The following is a 19,978-nucleotide window of genomic DNA, read 5'->3' as shown; positions in this document are numbered from 1 at the left end:
GTAGAGCAGGCTGAGAGGAGAGGGCCCTGGAGCTGGCTGTAAAGACAAGTATGGTATCTATTATTTGTGAAGCCCTCCTGTGACTTATGTTGTATGAGGGTGGCTAGAAACTAAAAGGTGGTAAGTGCTAACGGAAAAATCCGGGAGAGTGGGAAGGAATGGCACATACAGTTATGAATAGGGGATGCCACAAGGTCTTTATGGAGAAAGTGAATCTATGAAAAACGTTATAGGAAGGAAACCGATATCTTTTGAACTTCCCGGCCTGTACAAAGGTGCCTGATATCTAACAAGTATAGCTCTATTCATGTGACTTGAAACTCACCTTCAGAGGGTAAAATAATAAGCTTTATTGATTAGGATAATAATAGTTCTCACTTATTCTTCTTATGTTCCAAACATTGTCCTAAGTGCTTTCAAGTACATTTTCTTGGTTAAACCTTCCAATACCATGTGTACTAAGATGTTTATCTTTGATTATACATGAAAACATTGATGCCCAGGGAATTGACGGCTCATTGTAAACTGAGATCTGTCCTGCTCCAAAGGTTATATTATCTCTGCCATCCTACTTTGCCTCCCTGTAAAGTTGAAAAGGGTCACATAGTAGTATGTTTGTATGGCAAATTGCATATTCACACATGTAATCTCTAACCACACTGTTGCTTATGTTTCATTTGGAAAAACACTGACCAAGTCAAGGGAAGACTTCCAGAGAAATGCATGAAATAAAGCCAGTTCTACTACTCTACTAATGACAGCAAGAGTTCAAAATGTCAGTGAGGTCCATGCTTTTTTCACCCATTACCTCACAAGTTATTTAAGAAAGACCATTTACATCCTTAGACACTATTCTAGCCATTTAGAATACAAAACTCCTTGGCCTATTGGACTTTACATTCCAGTGCATTAGCTCACCTGTCAGATATCCTACAAACACTCAGTTACAGCACCTTAGAATTTTCAATATATTTCTAATGTATTATTTCAAGCGCCCAAGAAAGAAGAACTCATTAGGCTTTGAGTGCTAGATTTTTTTACATTATTATAATTCTCCAGAATCCTGAGTTTTAGACTGTTCTAAACATCTTCATGAAGGCTGATTTTAGTGTACCCAGGGACTCTGTGCCCTAGTCTTAACACCTCTTTTAACAGTGCATAAATACTGCACCTGGTGAGTTTTACCGTCAACCTGATACAGCCCAGAGTCATGTGGGAAAAGGGAACCTCAACTGAGCTATTACTTCAGTCAGCCTGGCCTGTGGCCATACTTTGGAGGACTTGTTTTGGCTGAAGACAGGTGTGGGATGGCCCAGCCCACTGTGGGCAGCATGATGCCTAGGTACCTGAGCCCGGGCTGTGTAAGAAAGCAAGCAAGGAGCAAGCCAGAGAGTGAGCGAGCCAGGAAGCAGCATTCCTCCATGGTCTCTGCTTCAATTCTTGCTTCTGGGTTCCTGCCTCGAGCTTCTTTCCTGACTTCCCTCAGAGAGCAGCTGTTACCTGGAGGCATCAACTGATATATACCCTATCCTCCACAAATCACTTTTAACCATGATAAACATGTGTTTATCACAGAAATAAAATGAGACTAGGGCAAATGTGAATGAGATATCAAATCAAACTCAATTTGTCATGTGACAGCTTAGGTAATTTGTCATGTGACAATTTAGGAGGGAAACATAATACCTTGGAGTAGTTGGCATATGTGAACACCACTAAATTACAGATAGGAAAGTCTTTCTTTTTCAAAAAGATCTATTTATATTATTTTATGTGTATGGGTATTTCGCCTGCATGCACAGATATATGCACTACATGCATGCCTAGTATGATGGATTCCCTGGAACTGGAGTTACATCCATCTCTCCGGACCCAAAAGAGCCTTGATTATACATGAAAACATTGAGGCCCAGGGAATTGATGGGGGTGCTTGAGACAAGCTTTCTCTGTGTAACCATCCTGACTGTCCTTGAACTCACTTTTTTTTTTTTTTTTTTTGGTTTTTCCGAGACAGGGTTTCTCTGTGTTGAACTCACTTTTGTAGAGCAGGCTGGCCTCAAACTCATAGAAATCTGTTTGCCTCTCTCTACCATGGGCTAGGATTAAAGGCATGCACTAGGAGGTATTACTAATATGCCAGAAAACTTCCTCATGCAACCCCCCTCAAGAATAAGTAATATTCTGAGATTTGCTTTTTTCCTTGAACCCACCCCTGTTGCCGCATGTAGTGGCAGTTTATTCTTCCTTACTGTGTATGAAGTTACCGTCTCTCCTTGATGAAGTTTTGGATTGTTCCTCTATTTGGCTTTTAAAAATAAGGCCGATGTGACTATGCTAGCATGTTTTAAAAATCAATGTTCTATTATACTTAAGTTTTTATTATTGAGATTCTGAAATTTTCTTTTCTTAAAGAGAGGTGTTTTTTAAATTTTTCTCGTAAAGAGTAGTATTTTTGTATTGATTTGGTACATAAAAGTTGGCTAATGTTCTGTGTTTATAGATGTAGAATGAATTTTCCTGAAAAAAGGAGTAGGACTAGACCCATGCTCAAGATTCTAGAGACCAAATGGTTGATTCAACTTCGAGACCATGGAAAATGAGACTGTTGCAGACCCAGAGCCAAGTTATCCTGGGCTCTTTTAGGCCCTTGAAAAGCCATCCATTGCCCAACCTGTTTCCTTCTGATTATCAAAACCTGTTCAATGTATTCTTAGCAGACCACTAACTTCCACCCATCTAGTAGCCAAGAAAGCCATCTGACAGCCCCTGAAGCCATAGCAGGGCTTTCTCAGCTTGGCTACAACTGGGTTACTTATTGTATTTGATAAATGCTTTGATTTGTGACTTCATTGGTTCTGTATTTAATAAAATCTCCTATAATAGCTTTCACAGTGGGACATCTTATTCAGGGCAACCCAACTCTATGCTACTATGTTATATTTGGCTAAGAATGAGCTGCTTCTCATTCTCTTTGAGGTGAGATCTGTGTTTTGCATTTATATAAATAAGAAGGAACACTTTAAATTAAAGAAGAAAATGAAGCTGGATGGTAGTGATACACGCCTTTAATCCCAGCACTCAAGAGGCAGAGGCAGGCAGGATCTCTAAGTTCAAGACCAGCCTGGTCTACAAAGCAAGCTCCAGGACAGCCAGGGCTACATAGTAAAACCCCATCTCAGAAAACAAAAAAAACACGCCCCCCTCCCGCCCCAAGAAAGTAGAATTATGGAACCAAACCAATTGAAAAGTAGAAAAGTTTCTTCAGAAAATAGTACTGAGGTCCTCTGTTCTCAGAAGTGGTTTAATGAGCCTATCTAAAGAGCTATTTTTAGAAGTTATTTTTGGAGTGAATTCAATAGGGGCCCTGTTGGCAAGACACCCAAGGGAATCTGTTGAAAACTCCTGAGGACTGGAATGTCTTCATTCCTTTGTGATGTGTTTCGATCCCTTTCCTAGCTGCAGCAGTAAGATTACCTGCATCCAGTCATTGTAAGGGCATGCACACTTCAGTGCTATCTACAGTATGTATTTGGTGTGGGGGTGGGTTCCCTTTCTAATTATATTATCTACATACATTTATGTGTGCAGAAGTTAAAATCTAGGATCCACGTATGAAAGAAACCATGGTGTTTTTTTGTTTTTTTTTTTTTTTTTTTTTTTATGAGCCTGGAATACTCAATAAAAGCTCCTATAGTCAAGGCACATTGACCCATAGAACCCATCACTACTTCATAGATGACAATAGCATTAATAAAGTAACAACCAACTTTATTGAGTTTCTGCCGAGTGCTGGGCACAGCTTTAACGCTGGAAAGACTGGACAGGTAAACACTATTGCTACGCCTACTGCACAAGAGCCAGACAGGGGCCAGAGCCGAGAAACCACTTGTTCAAGTTCTCTCAGCCTGCTGAGAACCCCTACTCTTGTCATCCTGCTGTGTCGGTGTGGGGACCCAGAGGGGTGGGCCTGTGGCTTGCTGCAGGGGGTTGGCTTCCAGCTGAAGAAGCATTGTTACTTTACAGTGCTCAGATGTCCCTGCAGCGATTCATGCCCACAGTCACATGGATTTTACACGAATTCTCTTAATTTTTTAAAGTTAACAACTAATTAAAAACAAAGACCCTCTGAGCAGGCCACAGAAAACAAGCCCGTGGGCTGAATTTGGCTGCAGGCTGAGAGCTTGTGATCCAGTTACTGGGAGGGTGTGTTTTCATGGCATGAAAGAGACACACGAGCCCTGTAACATCCACACACTGGCTTCTGCACGTAACTCTAAACTACATGGACAGCAAACCATGAGTTGGGAGAGGTAAGATGTCAAACCATGAGTTGGGAGAGGTAAGATGTACCCAGCAGACACCAGTCCCCAGCCACACCATTGAGGTCCAGATTTTAAAATGCAAGGGTCATGAGGCAGTAATTTCATTTCTGCAGGACATTTAGCATGCAAACCAATTTTCACCTGGATCACAAAAGTTTAGTTCAAGTTTGTGAGATTCAATGTATTCTATTACTTTTAATATTCATTCTAGTAAATTTTAAATTGGATTGAAATTATGTTGGCTTCTGGCCTAAAATACTTGCATTTAAAATTTTTTCTAGATTGCCTTTCAATATAGTTTTGATAAAAATAATTCTATTGATGTTAGAATGAAATAGTAATAAAATAATAGAATAAAATAGTAAAGGCCCTTATAACCATACAAAACAATCTGTGAATAAAACTGCTTCCAAGATTTTACCCTTTTAGTGTTTGCTGTCATGGACCTAGCATGCACAGTAGTTGTATGTAGTAAACCTACATTTTGCATGTGCTTGAACCCAGGGCCTTATATCTGCTATGTGAGCACTGTGATGTCTCTCCCCTGCCCACTTTAAAAATCCTTCCTCCCTTTATTTATGTATTGCAATCCTGGAGATTGAAGCTCAGGGCTGACGTATGTTAGGGCAGGCACACTGTTATGTATTAATTGTTCACATGTCTCCTAGTAACTTGTACAACAGTAATCAGAATAGGCCAGAGCAAAATTATCAGAGTTAATTACTATATTGGACTTGAAACAGGAGCCAACAATTTGCTAACAAATTTGAAAGTGTGTCTTAACCAAACACTGGAGTGCACAGTTTGTATATTGGCCTTTGTAACTTCTTACTTCTTCTGCTTTCATTCTCTCCTTTTACTGATTTTTTTTCCTTCTGACTTAATGACTTAAAAAACTTTGTGTTTTATCTATGTTTATTCTCTGAATTTTGATAAAAACACCTGATGCTTTTCTAGAACAGATACTGGTAGGTATACAGAAATAAAGCAATAAGGTAGCCACCATTAATTTGATGGCAGTGTGGAGACACTGGCCTCTGTCTGAGAACAAACTCATTAAGGGGTACTTGCTGACATGATAAAGTGCCAGTGAAGATCTCAGAGTGATGTCTCTAATTGCCCAGGCCTTTTGTACATTAGGTATCTGCATGAATTATAACTCTTCAGTGAAGATAAAAAGGCTTCTGCAAGAAATGGCCCCTGTGCTACGAGGGCTGTCAGACTGGAGGGCATCTCAAAGGAGATTAATGATGTCAGCACTAATATAAGAAGATTTAGCATAACCAAGATTATGGCTTCTGCAGAAACCTGCCAGCACTCATTTATTTTGAATAAATATTATTTTTAATTAAAGTCCTAAGGTGGGTTATTCCTGAAATAATGAGATCTACAGTGATTTCCTTTGGGAATTAATTTTCTCTCTTAATTCACATTCATTTTGATGGTTATGGCTCATAGAGCCTTACTCATGACAGTCAGCTTTGTAGGGCATGCTGCTTTTCAGCTAAAGACACTAAATAACCCAATTTTTGTTATAACACAGGCCTCTCATTTTCTAACTCTACTTATCATTTAGTCCAAACACATTTACAAGGAGGTACTGCCCATAAATGTCTATGGTGAAACTGCTTTATGAAAATAAGAAAATTGCTCACAAGAGAAAAAAAATTACCCTAAAAAGCATAATGACTGCAAATATAAACTCAGAGAATTGTATTATTCCTACTTTTATTGGCTCTGTTTTTTTTTTCCTGAGCCTTATGTTAAGTATTTTACACATATAAATTCCCATCACGTAGGAACTTGACATGATGGAAAATTTCAACTGCCTTTTACTCGATCATGAAACAGAGAAGCTTGCAACAGTGAATCTGAACTCTGCAGCTCAAGTTCAGGGCCCCAGGCCAGGCAGCCTCTCTAATAATAGTAATAATTGCCCAGCATAAAGCCGACTGTCTTAGTCAGTGTTCCATTGCTGTGAAGAGACACCATGATTATGGCAACTCTTATAAAAGAAAACATTTAACTGGGGCTTGCTTACAGTTTGAGGTTTATAGTCTATTATCATCATGGTAGGTAGGGTTCATGGTGGCATGCAGGCAGACATAGTGCTGGAGTAGTAGCTGAGAGTTCTACATCCAGATCCATAGACAGTAGGAAGAAAGAGAGTCTCTGGGCCTGGCTTGGGCCTTTGAAACTTCAAAGACCAACCCCAGTGACACACTTCCTCCAACAAGGCCACACTTCCTAATTCTCTGAAATAGTGTCACTCTCTGGTGAGCAAGCATTAAAATGTATGAGCCTGTGGGGGCCAAACTACCATACTAACCTTCATATAAATATCAGTATTCATCAGTATATGGCTTAACCAGATTTTCAGTGACTCAGTACAGTAGGTGTTTTGTTAATGCTGCATCCCAAACCCCAAACCCTGAGCTATAGAACAATCACATCATTAGCCTCATAAATTTAGTGGGTAAAGAACCTAGACAAATGATGATGCTTGTGTTGGAGCCTTAGTGGGAAGACTATGTGACTTGAGAGGGGTCTGTCCTCAAATGCTTGGTTGTTGATGCAGGTTTAGAGCTAGAAACTCAGTTGAGACTATTACCTAGGTAACACCAACAAGTGGATTCTACAGGAGCTTGGTTTTGTCAGATTATGGTGGGCCTAGTATTTGATCATTTTCTGTGGCTTCTCAAGTGTTGAAAGTATGAGTGTTCCAGGAGAGTTAGGCATAAGCCTAAGTCTTTCTGAACTAGCTGGGTGCATTAAGTTGTATAACCTTCCATGTAATCTGTTGGTTGCAAGCAAGCTACAGAGACAGATTAACATTCAGTCACACCAACTCTGCAGACATGTTTCAAAGTCATCACGGAGAGTAACAAAGACTAATGTGAATTGCTACTTGTGGATTGTCGGTGCTGGGGCAGCTAAACCCACTTTTTGTCCAGTTATTTCCTGCTGATACATTTGTTTTTCATACATATAAGTAGAGGATGCTGTAGCAGTTTGTGCCCCTGATTTCTAGAGCTGGCTACCTAGGTAAGTTAGTCAGGGAATCTCATCTGGGGTCACAGAGAGCAGGACTATGTCTCCTATTTCCCTTTTCTTTGTCATTTGAGGACCAAGTGCAGGCTAAGAAAATGACACTAATGGAAACCTGCTGAATTTGTTGTTTCATTTGCATGGGATCGATCACACATCTGGGTAATTCAATAGTAATGTAAAGTGTCTGTTGACAGCGAGATACTGCCAGTGGAGACAGAAATCACGCAGCAAAGTTTGTTTAGAAAATGTAGAATTAGAATTGAATTGAGCACTTGCTATGTGTTGAATATATGATGAATGAAAAGTTCCTTTTGGTTTTCCCTTGAGAAGAGAGAAGGTTTAGTTAAGAAACCAAAGCACTTAAGTTGTCAAGCTGGACAGAAACCAGAGTTAAATGGATGACATTGGGCCTGGATGTATACCTTCATGAGAGTCAAGCTGAAACCTTCAAGCCAGACTTTCTCTATGAGATTATTTTCAGCTTTAAAGAAGTACTCTAACTGGCTGGGACTGGCCTGGGATAAAGTGCTGAAAAGCATGGATGGTTGGCAATTCTCAGGGCTTACATGTCATTCACTTTACATCTGAAATGTTTGGGTATAAGGCCACGGCTGCTGTACTTAATAGAACGTCACTGGGAGGAACTTGTCTAGCATTTGTAATGCTAGGAGAAGGAGGATGTCATCCAGTAACAACAGCTTAGGCCTTTTCCCACATTAGCAGAAATTTGAATGAGTAGATGTGTTGTGTAGTTAAGTTTTTTTTTTTTTTGATAAAATTTTGTTTATGATTTGATGTAAAATACAGATTTTGTTTGAAAGAAAATAGATTATGGTGAGCCAAAAATGAATGACAAATTCCAGGGACAGAGATTCAGGTTGCTTGAATAACGCTCCTTATCATGGAAGGGACCATGTGAACTTTTACAGTCAGAGAAGCAAAGAAAGAAATCAGTGCTTATTTTAGTTAGTATTCTATTGCTGTGAAGAGACTCCATGACCAAGGCAACTCTTATAAAAGACAGCATTTAATTTCAGGCTCATGGTTCCAGAGGGTAGTTGAATCCATGCCCATGCAGGCAGGAAGCAGACAGGCATGGTGCTGGAGCATCAACTTTTGATCTGCAGGCAGCAGGCAGAGAAAGAGAAACACTGGACCTGGTGTGGGCTTTTGAAACCTCAAAGCCCACTTCCAGTGACACACCTTCCTCTAAAAGGCCACACCTCCTCTGACAAGGCCACACCTCCTAATCCTACCCAAACAGTTCCACTATCTGGAGACCATACATTCAAACGTTTGAGCTTATGGAGCCGTTCTCATTCAAGACACCACAGCGTCTTTACCAAGGACCTTTGTGGGATATAGGAAGGCACAGTAGAGCCACAGGGAAACCTCTGCATGGATTCCAGAAGTTACCATACAGCATTCTTATATTAAAGATTTGTGGAAGCTAGCTTTCTGCTAAGCTCAATGACACATTCTAAAAGTTTTACTTGTAGTTATGAGGCTGTTAGATTAGATATAGAGAATGATGGCAAATCGTTATTAAAAGGCACTGATGATAGCTTAAGATCATTCTGGCTCTTGACCTGGAATATTCCATCTCTCCATAATCACGGCGCTTCAGTCAGTTTGTAGGATCTTCAATACAAATGTGGCTTCTTGAGAGAACTTGGCTTTTTGAGAAAACTTCACATCATAATTATCCTGAAATTTCCTGCTATGAATGAACTGAAATACTATATCCTACTATGGTTTGGATATTAAATATTCCAACTCATGTGTTGAAGGTGTGGTTCCCAGTGTAACTCTCAAAGGTAGGACTTTTAGGACGTGTTTGGATCATGAAAGCTCTAGCCTAAATCCACTGGCTTAATTCACAAATGGCTGCATAATCAATTTTGGAAAGTGGTAGAAACAGAGATATGGGATTTGGCTAGAGGAAGCAGGTCACTGAGGGTGTGCCCTTGAAGGTCTATACTTTGTTCCCACAACCTCACCGTCTTCTCTGCCTATTTTCCATGGGGTGAGTTCAGTGAACAACTGGTGCAAGTCAGTTCTCCTTTTTCATCATGTTCAGTATGGGGTCAAACGCAGGCGGCAAGGACTTGGTGGCAGGTATTCCTACAGACTGGCCCATGCAACTGTGACAAGTAAAGTAATAATTTTATATATAACTTTCATTTTACATTATAGGAAAGCTATTTCCTTTATACAAAGCTAGCAAATGAGTAGATTTATTGCTACCTGAAATGTTTTCTTTATATAATTATCTAAAATATATTGACAAACATTGGGAACTTTGAACTTGCAGAGTCAAGGATGATGGCAGGCAATCATTTAATCTACAGATTCATTTTATAATTGAAATCTACCATTTCACTCCTACTGATTGACGCTGCCTTTGTTATTACAAAAAGGGACAGAACATTTTGTCACGAATTATGGTAACTCCAAAAAAGGTTTTCAAATGAGAAAAGACATATTTTTTATATCACTCCTATTCAAAGACCTCACAGGTCTATGTTTAAATATCCCCCTAGGAACTTAAGAATTAGTTGAACTACGTTTCTTGGAAATTGTACCACAGTTAAGTTAAAAATACTTAAAGTTGGAACTTCAAATTAAAGCCCGTGGTGAGCAGTAACATATGTGCCAGGCACCTGTCAACTATAAAAGTCTGCTGAAAGTCGCTGAGGTTCACCAGTGCCCCTGCTGAAGGTGGATCACAACGGTGGAGACCAACAAGGCAAGAGGACAGGTGCCAATGTGAAAAGGAGTTTCTCCTTGAAGGGTCAAGTGCTCCTGGGAAGAGCTACTAAATGACACAGGCCTCCCATGCTCTATGGTACATTTCTAAAACATGTTTTCTATGAAATGCAGCAAAGCATATTTAAAAGACTTAGATGATTTTAGATGATCTTTTTTACCTCACATGAGTAGACATTGGTCATTCAAACATACAGCATTTTGAAAGAAAACCATTATTCCAAAGTGTTACAAAGTTAACAATTCTCAGACTTATCTTCTCCAGGTCGAGGAGAATTAGTTAAGCTACAAAAAGTCTAAATAAATGATATATCCATAGATTTTTAGAAAACAACAAAACAAAAAAAACAAAAACAAAAACAAAAAAACAACCCCCCTACAAGAACCTGTCTTTAATGTAAGTACTCAACACAGTGTCGTGGTTTATGCTTTTTTTAAAAAAATTGCATTTTTAACTTTATGATTTTTTTGGAACATGGAGATAGACAGACACATCATGGATTTTGCTTGACACAAGGCCTTGGCAGCTCATTGCTGAAAAGCTTCTGAAGGCAGAGTTTTCACACTGTGGGGTTTGTCTGGGTACCATGCATAGGATCCCAAGAAGAGGGGGTCAGCTCAGTTCGCCACTCTGAGACCTGCAGTGGTATCATTTTGCAAGTCCTCTCAAAGGCCTAAAAATAAAGCGGTACGTTGTAGAGTTGAAGGTATTGTCTTACTACCGTTGGCAAGTTTTAGTTTCTGAAAACTGATCTGTGTTGTCTTACTACACCGGCAAGTTTTAGTTTTTGAAAACTGATCTATCTCTTTGTAAGGAGAGGAAGTCATAGGAGGCCAGTATAGGGTAGATCCTGAATGATCATACTCACACCATTTGATCTATCCATAGAATTTATTAAAAACCAAACCAAACAAACAAAAAGCTCCCTACCAGTCTTTAATAGAAGTAATCCATTCATTGTGCTGGTATTTGAAAAACATTCATGCTTCAAAAAAAAAAAAAAATCCAATGCAAATTATACAATGAGGAGTAGACTCTAAAAATATTTACATTATGACTCATAACAGTAGTAAAATTACAGTTATGAAGTAACAATGAAAATAATTTTATAGTTTGGGGTCACTACAACATGAGGAACTATATTAAAGGGTTGCAACATTAGGAAGGTTGAGAACCACTGGTCTAAAAGGTGTGGAAAGAGAACACCTTGCGAGCATCTCTTGCTAACTACCATAAGCTGTTTTGCCATGCTTTCCTGTAATGATGGACTGAAACCTTCAAAACCACGAGAAAAAATAAATCATTCATCCTATAAGTTGCTTTATTCAGGGATTTTATCCCAGCAATAAGAAATGAACATAAATACCTTATCCCTAATTGAGCAATTTAAATAACCAGACAGCTAAAAAGATTTGCTAGTTGAAATGGGAAATTCTTTCATAGTTTAAAAAAGTAGCTGTGATCTCTGTGTCAAATATTGGGCCAAATTATGGTAAAATGAAAGCAAAAGTAGTCTTGGCATGTATTATGTCTGGACATTTGATTTAGGGAAAAACAAACTACCACAAATTGGAGCTGAAATATTTAAAGTCCTTCTTCATGGCAAAAGGTTAAGACAATACCCAGATTCAGTGTTCTTTATCTCTATTTTTATTCTTCATCTCTTGTAAAGCTTCAGGTATTTTCTTATGAAGAGGGCCCATTTTTCCATAAGGGAGTTCCAAGAGTGAGTTTTGTTAGAACAGTATTTAACAGTTGTCTGGTCATTTCACCAACAGATTTTTGATTGATGTCCAAACCAAAAGCTTTGGGAAAGACCTAACTACAGGCAAAAGGATTGAGGAAGCTTCCAGACTTCCAAAGTAGCTAATGGGAGGGATACCTCAGTGGCTTGTGAGGCCTGGAGGCTCCAGCCTTCTTAGCTGTCTAGTTTTAGTTCAGTTCTAATCTTTTCCATGAAGCTTCTTGAATTTTTTTTTTTTTGATTCGGACTAATTTCTATTTCTTTTACATAACCCAGTGTTCTCTTCTGCCAATATGTGTTAGATTTCTTACATTATTGACATGCCTGGGCTTTATAGCTAAGCCTCTTGATGGTAGGACCCTCACTGATTCACCTTGTGTATGTTCAAAGGTCCCTATAATGTGTCAAGCATAAACTAAGCACTCAAAATAATATTAATGAATAAGTTGGTAAATATGGCCATGAAGCAGTTCTGAATTCCTCAAATAAGTATATGGCAGCTCCCTCATGACAGAACAGGACCTCATGGTGTTTTCAAGGAAGCAGCTCAGGGACAGTTGACTGAGCACAAAGCAGGCATGTGAGCTATTGTCCAGGGCAGCTCAAAGTACAAAGAAGCACACATAAGCTGGAGGGTAGCTTTTTCAGCCATTACCCTGCAACTGCTTATTCTGTATTTCATTAAAATGCTCCCCAATGCTGGGCGGTGGTGGCGCATGTCTTTAATCCCAGCACTTGGGAGGCAGAGCCAGGCAGATCTCTGTGAGTTCGAGGCCAGCCTGGTCTACAGAGCGAGATCCAGGAAAGGCTCCAAAACTACACAGAGAAAGCCTGTCTCAAAAAACCAAAAAAAAAAAAAAAAAATGCTCCCCAAGTAAAAAAACAATGTTCACTTGGGCTAAGTAATGTATTTTTCTTTGAACATTCTTAATGCTATTCCCCCCTCAAAAAAAAACAACCCCCACAAAAAAAAAAAAACAAAAAACAAAGCAGGAAGGTCATTTATTAATATCCTCACTTCACAGGCTAGATAGGATGCTCCACCAAAATGGATAAATGACCTAAAGTACTCTGTCCCCTCATCATCTGGGACTCCTCATAAACAGGGAGTGCCAGAAGCAATGTTCTTGGTCTATTCTTTCTAACAGTGTACCCAGCGTCAGAAATAAAAACCTAACTTGCATTAGCCCCATCATTTGCAAGAAATCCTGATTCAATGCACTTAAGATCATATTAATCAACAAACATGAAAAAATAGTTCTGTTTTATAGGCTTATTATGTTGGTACATTAAAGATGGCAGGGTGCATCATCCTGTTTGAGTTTGGCAATGCGTTTAATAATGTTCTATGAAGTCTCCTCATTAAATCTGATTTGGCTTCTGTGGTCATACTGTGGTTTTAGGAAGAAACAGAAGGAAACAAGATTAATGACACACCAAAAAGAAGGGAGGAAATAGTCACTAAGTTATTTAGGACCAAGTTTATTTGTTCACTTAAAAAAACAACAAACTTCAACTTGATTTTGTTTCCACAAAACATTTTCTTTAAAATATGACTTCATTCTAATTCAAGCCTCTGTATTTGGTGTATCTGTCATCGAGGAGGAATATGAGGGGAAGGTAGATTAGAAAGTAGGTCATAGTATCCTCACTGCTGTAGAGATGGGGAGCCTCAACCACACTGAGAAAATGATGGAGACTCCCTGTGCCCAGGTGGCAGCCTACATCCTTTCCTAGACATACATTTCCTAAGAGGGTGAGAACACATTTACAGTTTACAAATTATACAAAGTATTAAAAAGTAAACTATTTCAGAAACTCTAATCCCTCCTGAACCCACTACTGTGAGCCTGTGCAGATCTGCCTTCAGACTGAGCATGTTTACTTAGAGAGCTGAGGAAGACAGCCACTACTAAGATCAAGACAATGTATTTATAAAAACAAGGATTTAAAACACACTTCTTCATAATACTTGCAACTGAGTGTAAGTTCTTCATATTTTTCATTTTTAACAGAGCCGAGAATTTCTGTAGTTCTAATGTATGAAAAAGACGGAATCAAAGTGTCCTATGTACCATATCCCAAGGACTTGCCATGGCTGTATCTTAAGCTCCAGCCTTCATAGAGACCATGTGAAAGTAAGCAGAACAAGATGGAAAAAGGAAGTATTTGAGCCAGGGGTTGAAATCCAGTTTTGTACAGCAAGGACCTGAGTCCTTCTCTCCAGTACACTTAGTATGGATTCCAGTGAGTTGTTTGTTCTGTTGCCCAGCTGCTAGAGAAAGGCATTCTACACAGTGTCCCCAAAGGCTCAAATGCTTAAGGCTCAACACTCCCTGTTGAAAGAGTTACTGGATCATGAGGACTGTAACTCCACCAATGGGTTAAAGCATGAGCCCACAGCTGAATGGGCTGCCAGGAGGGAGGGAACAGACGGGAAGCAGTTAAGTGGAGTATATCTCTGAAGGGTATGCTGTGGCCTCTTCCGGTCTCTTTGCTTCCTGATAGCCAATAGTGAGCGGCTTTCCTGTGCCTTGCCCTCTTGCTGTGTTTCTGCCTGCTACAGCCTGAAAGCCATGGAACCAGCTGACCATGGACCGATACTTCTCAAGCCATAGACAAAAGCCTTCCCTCTGAAGTCAGGCCAGGCCTTTTGTCACAGCAGTGCAAAGGGACTAACGCAAGGGGCATGTGATTTCCAAAGGAAGAACTCCGTCTGCTTACAGCACTTCATACCAACTGATCTCTAATTAAGCGTTTTTTCAGACAAGGTTCCACCATGTGGTCTGAGTGTCCCAGCACTAGCTGTGGAGTGCAGACTGGAGTTGAGACCCTCCTGCCTAAGCCTCCAGAGGACTACGATTAGAGGCTTGACACCACACTTGGCACAAGAAGAAGTTTTAGTTCAAATCCAACATGGCCATTGCTTACATCTCATAAAAGGGTACCTTTTATGATACCTAAAAATTTTAAGAAAGGTGAGATAAGAGATTCAAGAAGGGCTTTACAATACATAGGGAGATGAACTCTTATACTGAATAATATGGCTCTTATATATATGTATAATTACCCAATATTGGGTCAAAAACATGATTTTGTAAAAACTGTAATGAGATACACTACTGAATATTCATTTACTTCAACACTGACATTTTTATGATTAGCTTTATTAACAGGATAATATGTTCATGCACATACACCTTTTTACAACAGATTCACTATTCCCAATGTTTGATTTGAACCAACAAATACTCAGTTGAACACGAGAGAAGAAATGAGATTTTCTTTTTATGTAACTGGCTAAATTGTTTTGAAGAGTAAAAGTTAATATTGGTATTTAAAAACCTAAATTTTCAAGGCTTCTGTCAATTCAACCGCAAATCTCTTCCTCAGGCCACAGGACTGCCCATTAGTCTTTCCTGTCGGAGAGCAATTAATCTCTTGAACCACTTTTCTTCAGCTTCAGCTTTTTCAATAAATAACTACAGTAAGAGAAGGAGAAGGAAAATGTCACTGTGCGTCAGTAGCTCGGAACTGATGCGACATAACACAAATCACTCTGACAGAAAGCTTCCAGCAGTGTATAGTGCTCAACCCTTGAGGACTCGTCACTGCTTACCCCACCCACCACAAGTTAGTGCTTGGCAGTCATGAGGCAAAGGAACAGTCTGAATGGTGTTTCACTGACTGGCCATTTCACACCCTCTGTCTGGGAGTTCATTTCCTACCCTGCTTCTAAGAAACATCCGTCACATCATTGTGTAAAGACAGTAAAGTATGGTATTAGTGACAGCTCACAGCTGAAAAACCAGAGCCGACTTAGTGTTAGAAGTTTCCCTTTTTGACCATTTTCTTAAGTACAGAATCGTTCTAGATGTCGGGAAACCCGTAGACAACACCAGACTTAAATATACGTAAACAATCCTAAGACCTGAGGTCAGCTGCTCATTTGTAGCCCAGAGAAGCTAGGAAACCTTTCCTGCATGTCTTCCTAGCGTCAGAACAAAGGGACAACTGCTTGGGTGACTCAGTGAGCAGACTCATTAGGTTTAAGTGACTCACATTTGGATGAGCCAGAGAATTGTCATCTTGGTACTTGATGGTCGTGGGGATGCTGTCAGGGTCTATTTCCTTTCCGGTGCTGGGTGGGTCAGCGGCTACTGATGCTGGTCCTGGTGGTGGAGTCACATGCTTCACTTCACTTGGTTCTACTGACTGAAAATGCAACACAGCAATCTAAGTATTACCCATGTTTAGAAGTTGGGTTTCATATATCTAATACTGAACAATTGTTCTAGTAAGTCTTCTCTGAGATGATAGTCATCTCAAAAGGTTCCACTCCTGAATGGCAAGAAAATTGTTACTCAAAGAAACACAAGTGTGGAGGGAATTTCTTTCATTTCCGATAATCAGTGTGCTTTTCTTATGAAATGTGTTTAGTCTTATACTATTGAAATACACGTGCATGCATATACACACATGCACACACATATTCACTTATTTTGCATCAAATTATAATAATAAAATATTACAATATACCTCTAATATTTAGTTGGCCTTAGTTATAAAGGCAAAAAGTTATCCAATACATATCTATGTCTGTTAACTATAATTTGCACACCATACTATGGATTTTAGCATATCAACAAAATTCTACAACAGCTATCATGATCTACTTCAGAACACCTTCATTATTCCTTCCAATGTTCCATGTCTCTTAGCAATCACTCTTGACTTCTTCCAACCTCTTGATGACAGCTGTCTATTCTGGACGCGCTGGTAAAGGAACCACGCACTGAGTGGTTTGCTGTGACTGACTCCTTTATTGAGCCTAGCATTTTAAAGAACCATACATGTTATAGCATATCAGTACTTCATATCTGTACTTGCTAAAGATCCCATTGTACAGATCTGCACATTTTATTGATCTGTGAATTATCCATTGATGGACTCAAAGGTTATCTTTTAAGATTACTTAAAATATTTTGAAATAAAAGCTCGTAAAAAAAAAAGGTACATCATATTCTGTAAGAATAAAATTAAATTTGCTACTTTTATTTTTTTCAAACTACATGTAGTGTTTGCCACGGCCCATACACTGTCCTGAGTGCTGGGCACCCAAAGTCTGATAACTCATTGTTCCTTCCTTGAAGGAACCAGTGGCACATGCAGATTCAGGTCAACTTCAAGCTTCCTTGACAGAGGAGGGGTCCGAGGAGTGACGGGTAAGCAGCAAGGTTGTAGGGATTGTATGAAATGAGCTGGGTAAGACTCTGAAGTTAAAATTAAAATATAGTATAAAGGAGACTAATGGGAGATCAATTCTCCCCTGGAGTCTTTTTCTATATCTATAACTTTCTATTTTCTTTTGACTTAAATCTACTTTTGAACATCCATTTTCTGAATGAAGTTCAAAACAAATATTACTATGAAAAATATCTAGAAGATGAATTATGCATAAATTAATTAACTTTTTCTTAGATTACTTTATCTTCAATTTGGAGACCTATCAATTTAGCCATCTCATTAAACAATGCTTGGTAAGCCCTAGATACAAAGGAGAATAAACTAGAAAAAGGCCCTGTATTTTTGCTGGTGAGCTTTGTTGTTGACTGAATGAACAGATTATAAACACATATATAAAAATAAATACATAATTATTAATAATAGTATACTTTAGCAAGAAATAAATAGGAATAACGGGAACTGGAGAGGTGAGTCTAGTTTAGATTTGGTGCCCACACACAGTATCTCTTATTTAGGAGGTAAAATTTAAGACCTGATTAATAAGAACAGCTAGACATATGAAGAGGAAGGAAGAGAATGCTTTAGCCAGAGGGAGCAGTGTGTACAATCTGAGAGGAGAATTTTCAGAAGGGAGGCCAGAGGAGAGGGTGTACAGTCAGACCCTTGATCACTGCTTGCTAAGCCCAGCCACACCTCCACCAGCACAGGAACTGATCAGGCCAAGGCCAGGAACTGGGAGAATCATACTTTGCTTCACTCATCATAAGATGTTTACTCTTTGCCCCCCACTGTCAGCTACCTGAAAACTGCTCAATAGATACTGTCAAGTTCTATAGTTGTTTTGGTAGAACAACTTACCTTATGTGGTGGTAAGTAGCTAGTTTTGTATGTCAGCATGCATGTGTGCGTGCATGTGCGTGCGTGTGTGCGTGTTCAAGCCAGAGGTCAACAATGGGTGCTGTTCCTCAGGTACTATGTTGTTTCTTTTTTCTTTTTTAATATTTATTTATTTATTTGTTATAAATACAGTGTTCTGACTGCGTGTTTGCCTGCAGGCCAGAAGAGGGCATCCGATCTCATTACAGATGGTTATGAGTCACCATGTGGTTGCTGGGAATTGAACTCAGGACCTCTGGAAGAACAGCTAGTGTTCTTAACCGCTGAGCCATCTCTCCAGCCCATCTATGTTGTTTCTTGATGCAGGGTCTCAGACTGGTCTGGAGGACACCAAACAGACTAGGCCTGCTGGCCAGTGATAGAAGGGATCCTACCTGTCTCCACCTCTCCTAGTGCTGGGATTACAAGCTCACCACCACACTTTTACATGAGGTTCTGGAGATGGTACCCAGGTCCTTATGCTTACATGACATGCACCTGATGTACTCAACCATCCCTTCATCCCAGATGAATTAATTGATAATGGTAAGATTTATCCATTTTTTTAGCATTTTATTTAATTCAAACATGAATTCATTTTCATGGTATAGGAAGCTGGTCTGCATGCACAGGAGAGACTTCTATTCTTATAAACCCAATGACCCTTAAGACTATATTTCTAGGATAAGAGCAGAAATTATTACAAACTAGAGAAATCTATGCCACAAACTGTTTCCAAATGAAGGCATGTTTATCAATACTAAACCTAATAATCAATGATATGCACACAAACCACAACATTAGCTTTCATAGATAAGCATTAAGAAGAAATAGTTATTAAATTTTATTTGGCAGTTTTCTTATATTTTAGAGCCAATATTCCCCTCCCATGCCATCCAGGCTCCAAATATTTGTATATTTCTGATCTACTGGGTCTTGAAGGTACATGGCCCTAGAGATAAAGATATGATACACATTTATGAAGTTGAGTTAAGGGCAAGCCCGATATTCTGCACTGGGGAAAGTGGGACGCTTGTAAATTCAATAAGACTCAATAAATCAATTTTCGGTAGTCCATGTTTGCTTATAAAGACTACCTGTCTTTGGACCCTAGCACGCTCCTGCCGTACTTAGAGAGGAAATGCTGACCACATGAACGGCCTTGAAGAGATGTGGAGTAGCTGTGGGTTCTTCCTCTTCAAGTGACAGAGATCTCATTCTGTTTTTTCCTCTGTGTGTTGTCTATTGTTGGTGTGTTCCAGTGTGTGTGCTGGTACACATGCATGGAGGCTGGGGGAGGATGAAGACTTCTGATCTGTCACTCTAGGCCTTATTCCCTCGAGGCAGGGTCTCTCAAGGAACCGGGAGCTAGGCTGGCTGCTCAGAGGACCCAGTGACTCTCCTATCCCCATCCTACAGCACACATGTGGCCACACCTGGCTTTTTTTCTTCTGGTATTTCCCCTTCTGTGTGCTGGGATCTAAACACATATCTTCATGCTTGCAAGAGCTCTTGCTCACTAAGCCGTTTCTTCAGTCCCAACATTAAAAAAAAAAAAAAAGTATAAATAAACATATAAATTAAAACTATCAAAAGTTAGGACTGGAGCATGGGAGTTGTTGAATGGTTGAGTGTGGTTGTAAAATCAGTAGCTGCTCCTTAGTTAAGTGACAGAAACTCTAAGAGAAAATTGTGGCTCAACCATGAAATGGACCTCAGCACAGGCCCACAGAATGGCTGGCTTTGTGCAATACTGCCACCTGGTGGTACAATTGGAAAATACTTTCCTAATCTCCCTAGTTAACACAAATGCCCATACTGCACAGGGTTATTAAGTCTCTTCTTTTGAACACTGGAGGATTATCTGCCAAATGTATCAGTCTTAGGGCTAAATAACTGATCCAAGTTTATGCAGGACAGCATCCTGAAAACAAGCTATATCTTGGCTTCTAAAGTTAACGATGTAGC

General features: G+C 39.5%; 1 protein-coding gene across 1 annotated transcript in view; it reads right to left on the bottom strand.

The window, feature by feature from the left end:
* Positions 1–13,353: 13,353 nt before the first annotated feature.
* Rsrc1 (arginine and serine rich coiled-coil 1) overlaps positions 13,354–19,978 on the bottom strand; it is a 319,301-nt gene continuing 312,676 nt past the window's right edge. The window contains exons 9-10 of the mRNA XM_028888672.1: positions 15,950–16,102; positions 13,354–15,369 (exon numbers count right to left, since the gene is read on the bottom strand). Of these exons, the coding sequence (XP_028744505.1) occupies positions 15,277–15,369; positions 15,950–16,102 (246 nt within the window). The 3' untranslated portion in view covers positions 13,354–15,276. The remainder of the gene's footprint in view (positions 15,370–15,949; positions 16,103–19,978) is intronic.

This window comes from Peromyscus leucopus, chromosome 6 (assembly GCF_004664715.2).
Source record: "Peromyscus leucopus breed LL Stock chromosome 6, UCI_PerLeu_2.1, whole genome shotgun sequence".
NCBI classification, from domain to species: Eukaryota; Metazoa; Chordata; class Mammalia; order Rodentia; family Cricetidae; genus Peromyscus; species Peromyscus leucopus.
This window is presented reverse-complemented; position numbering and strand designations above follow the sequence as displayed.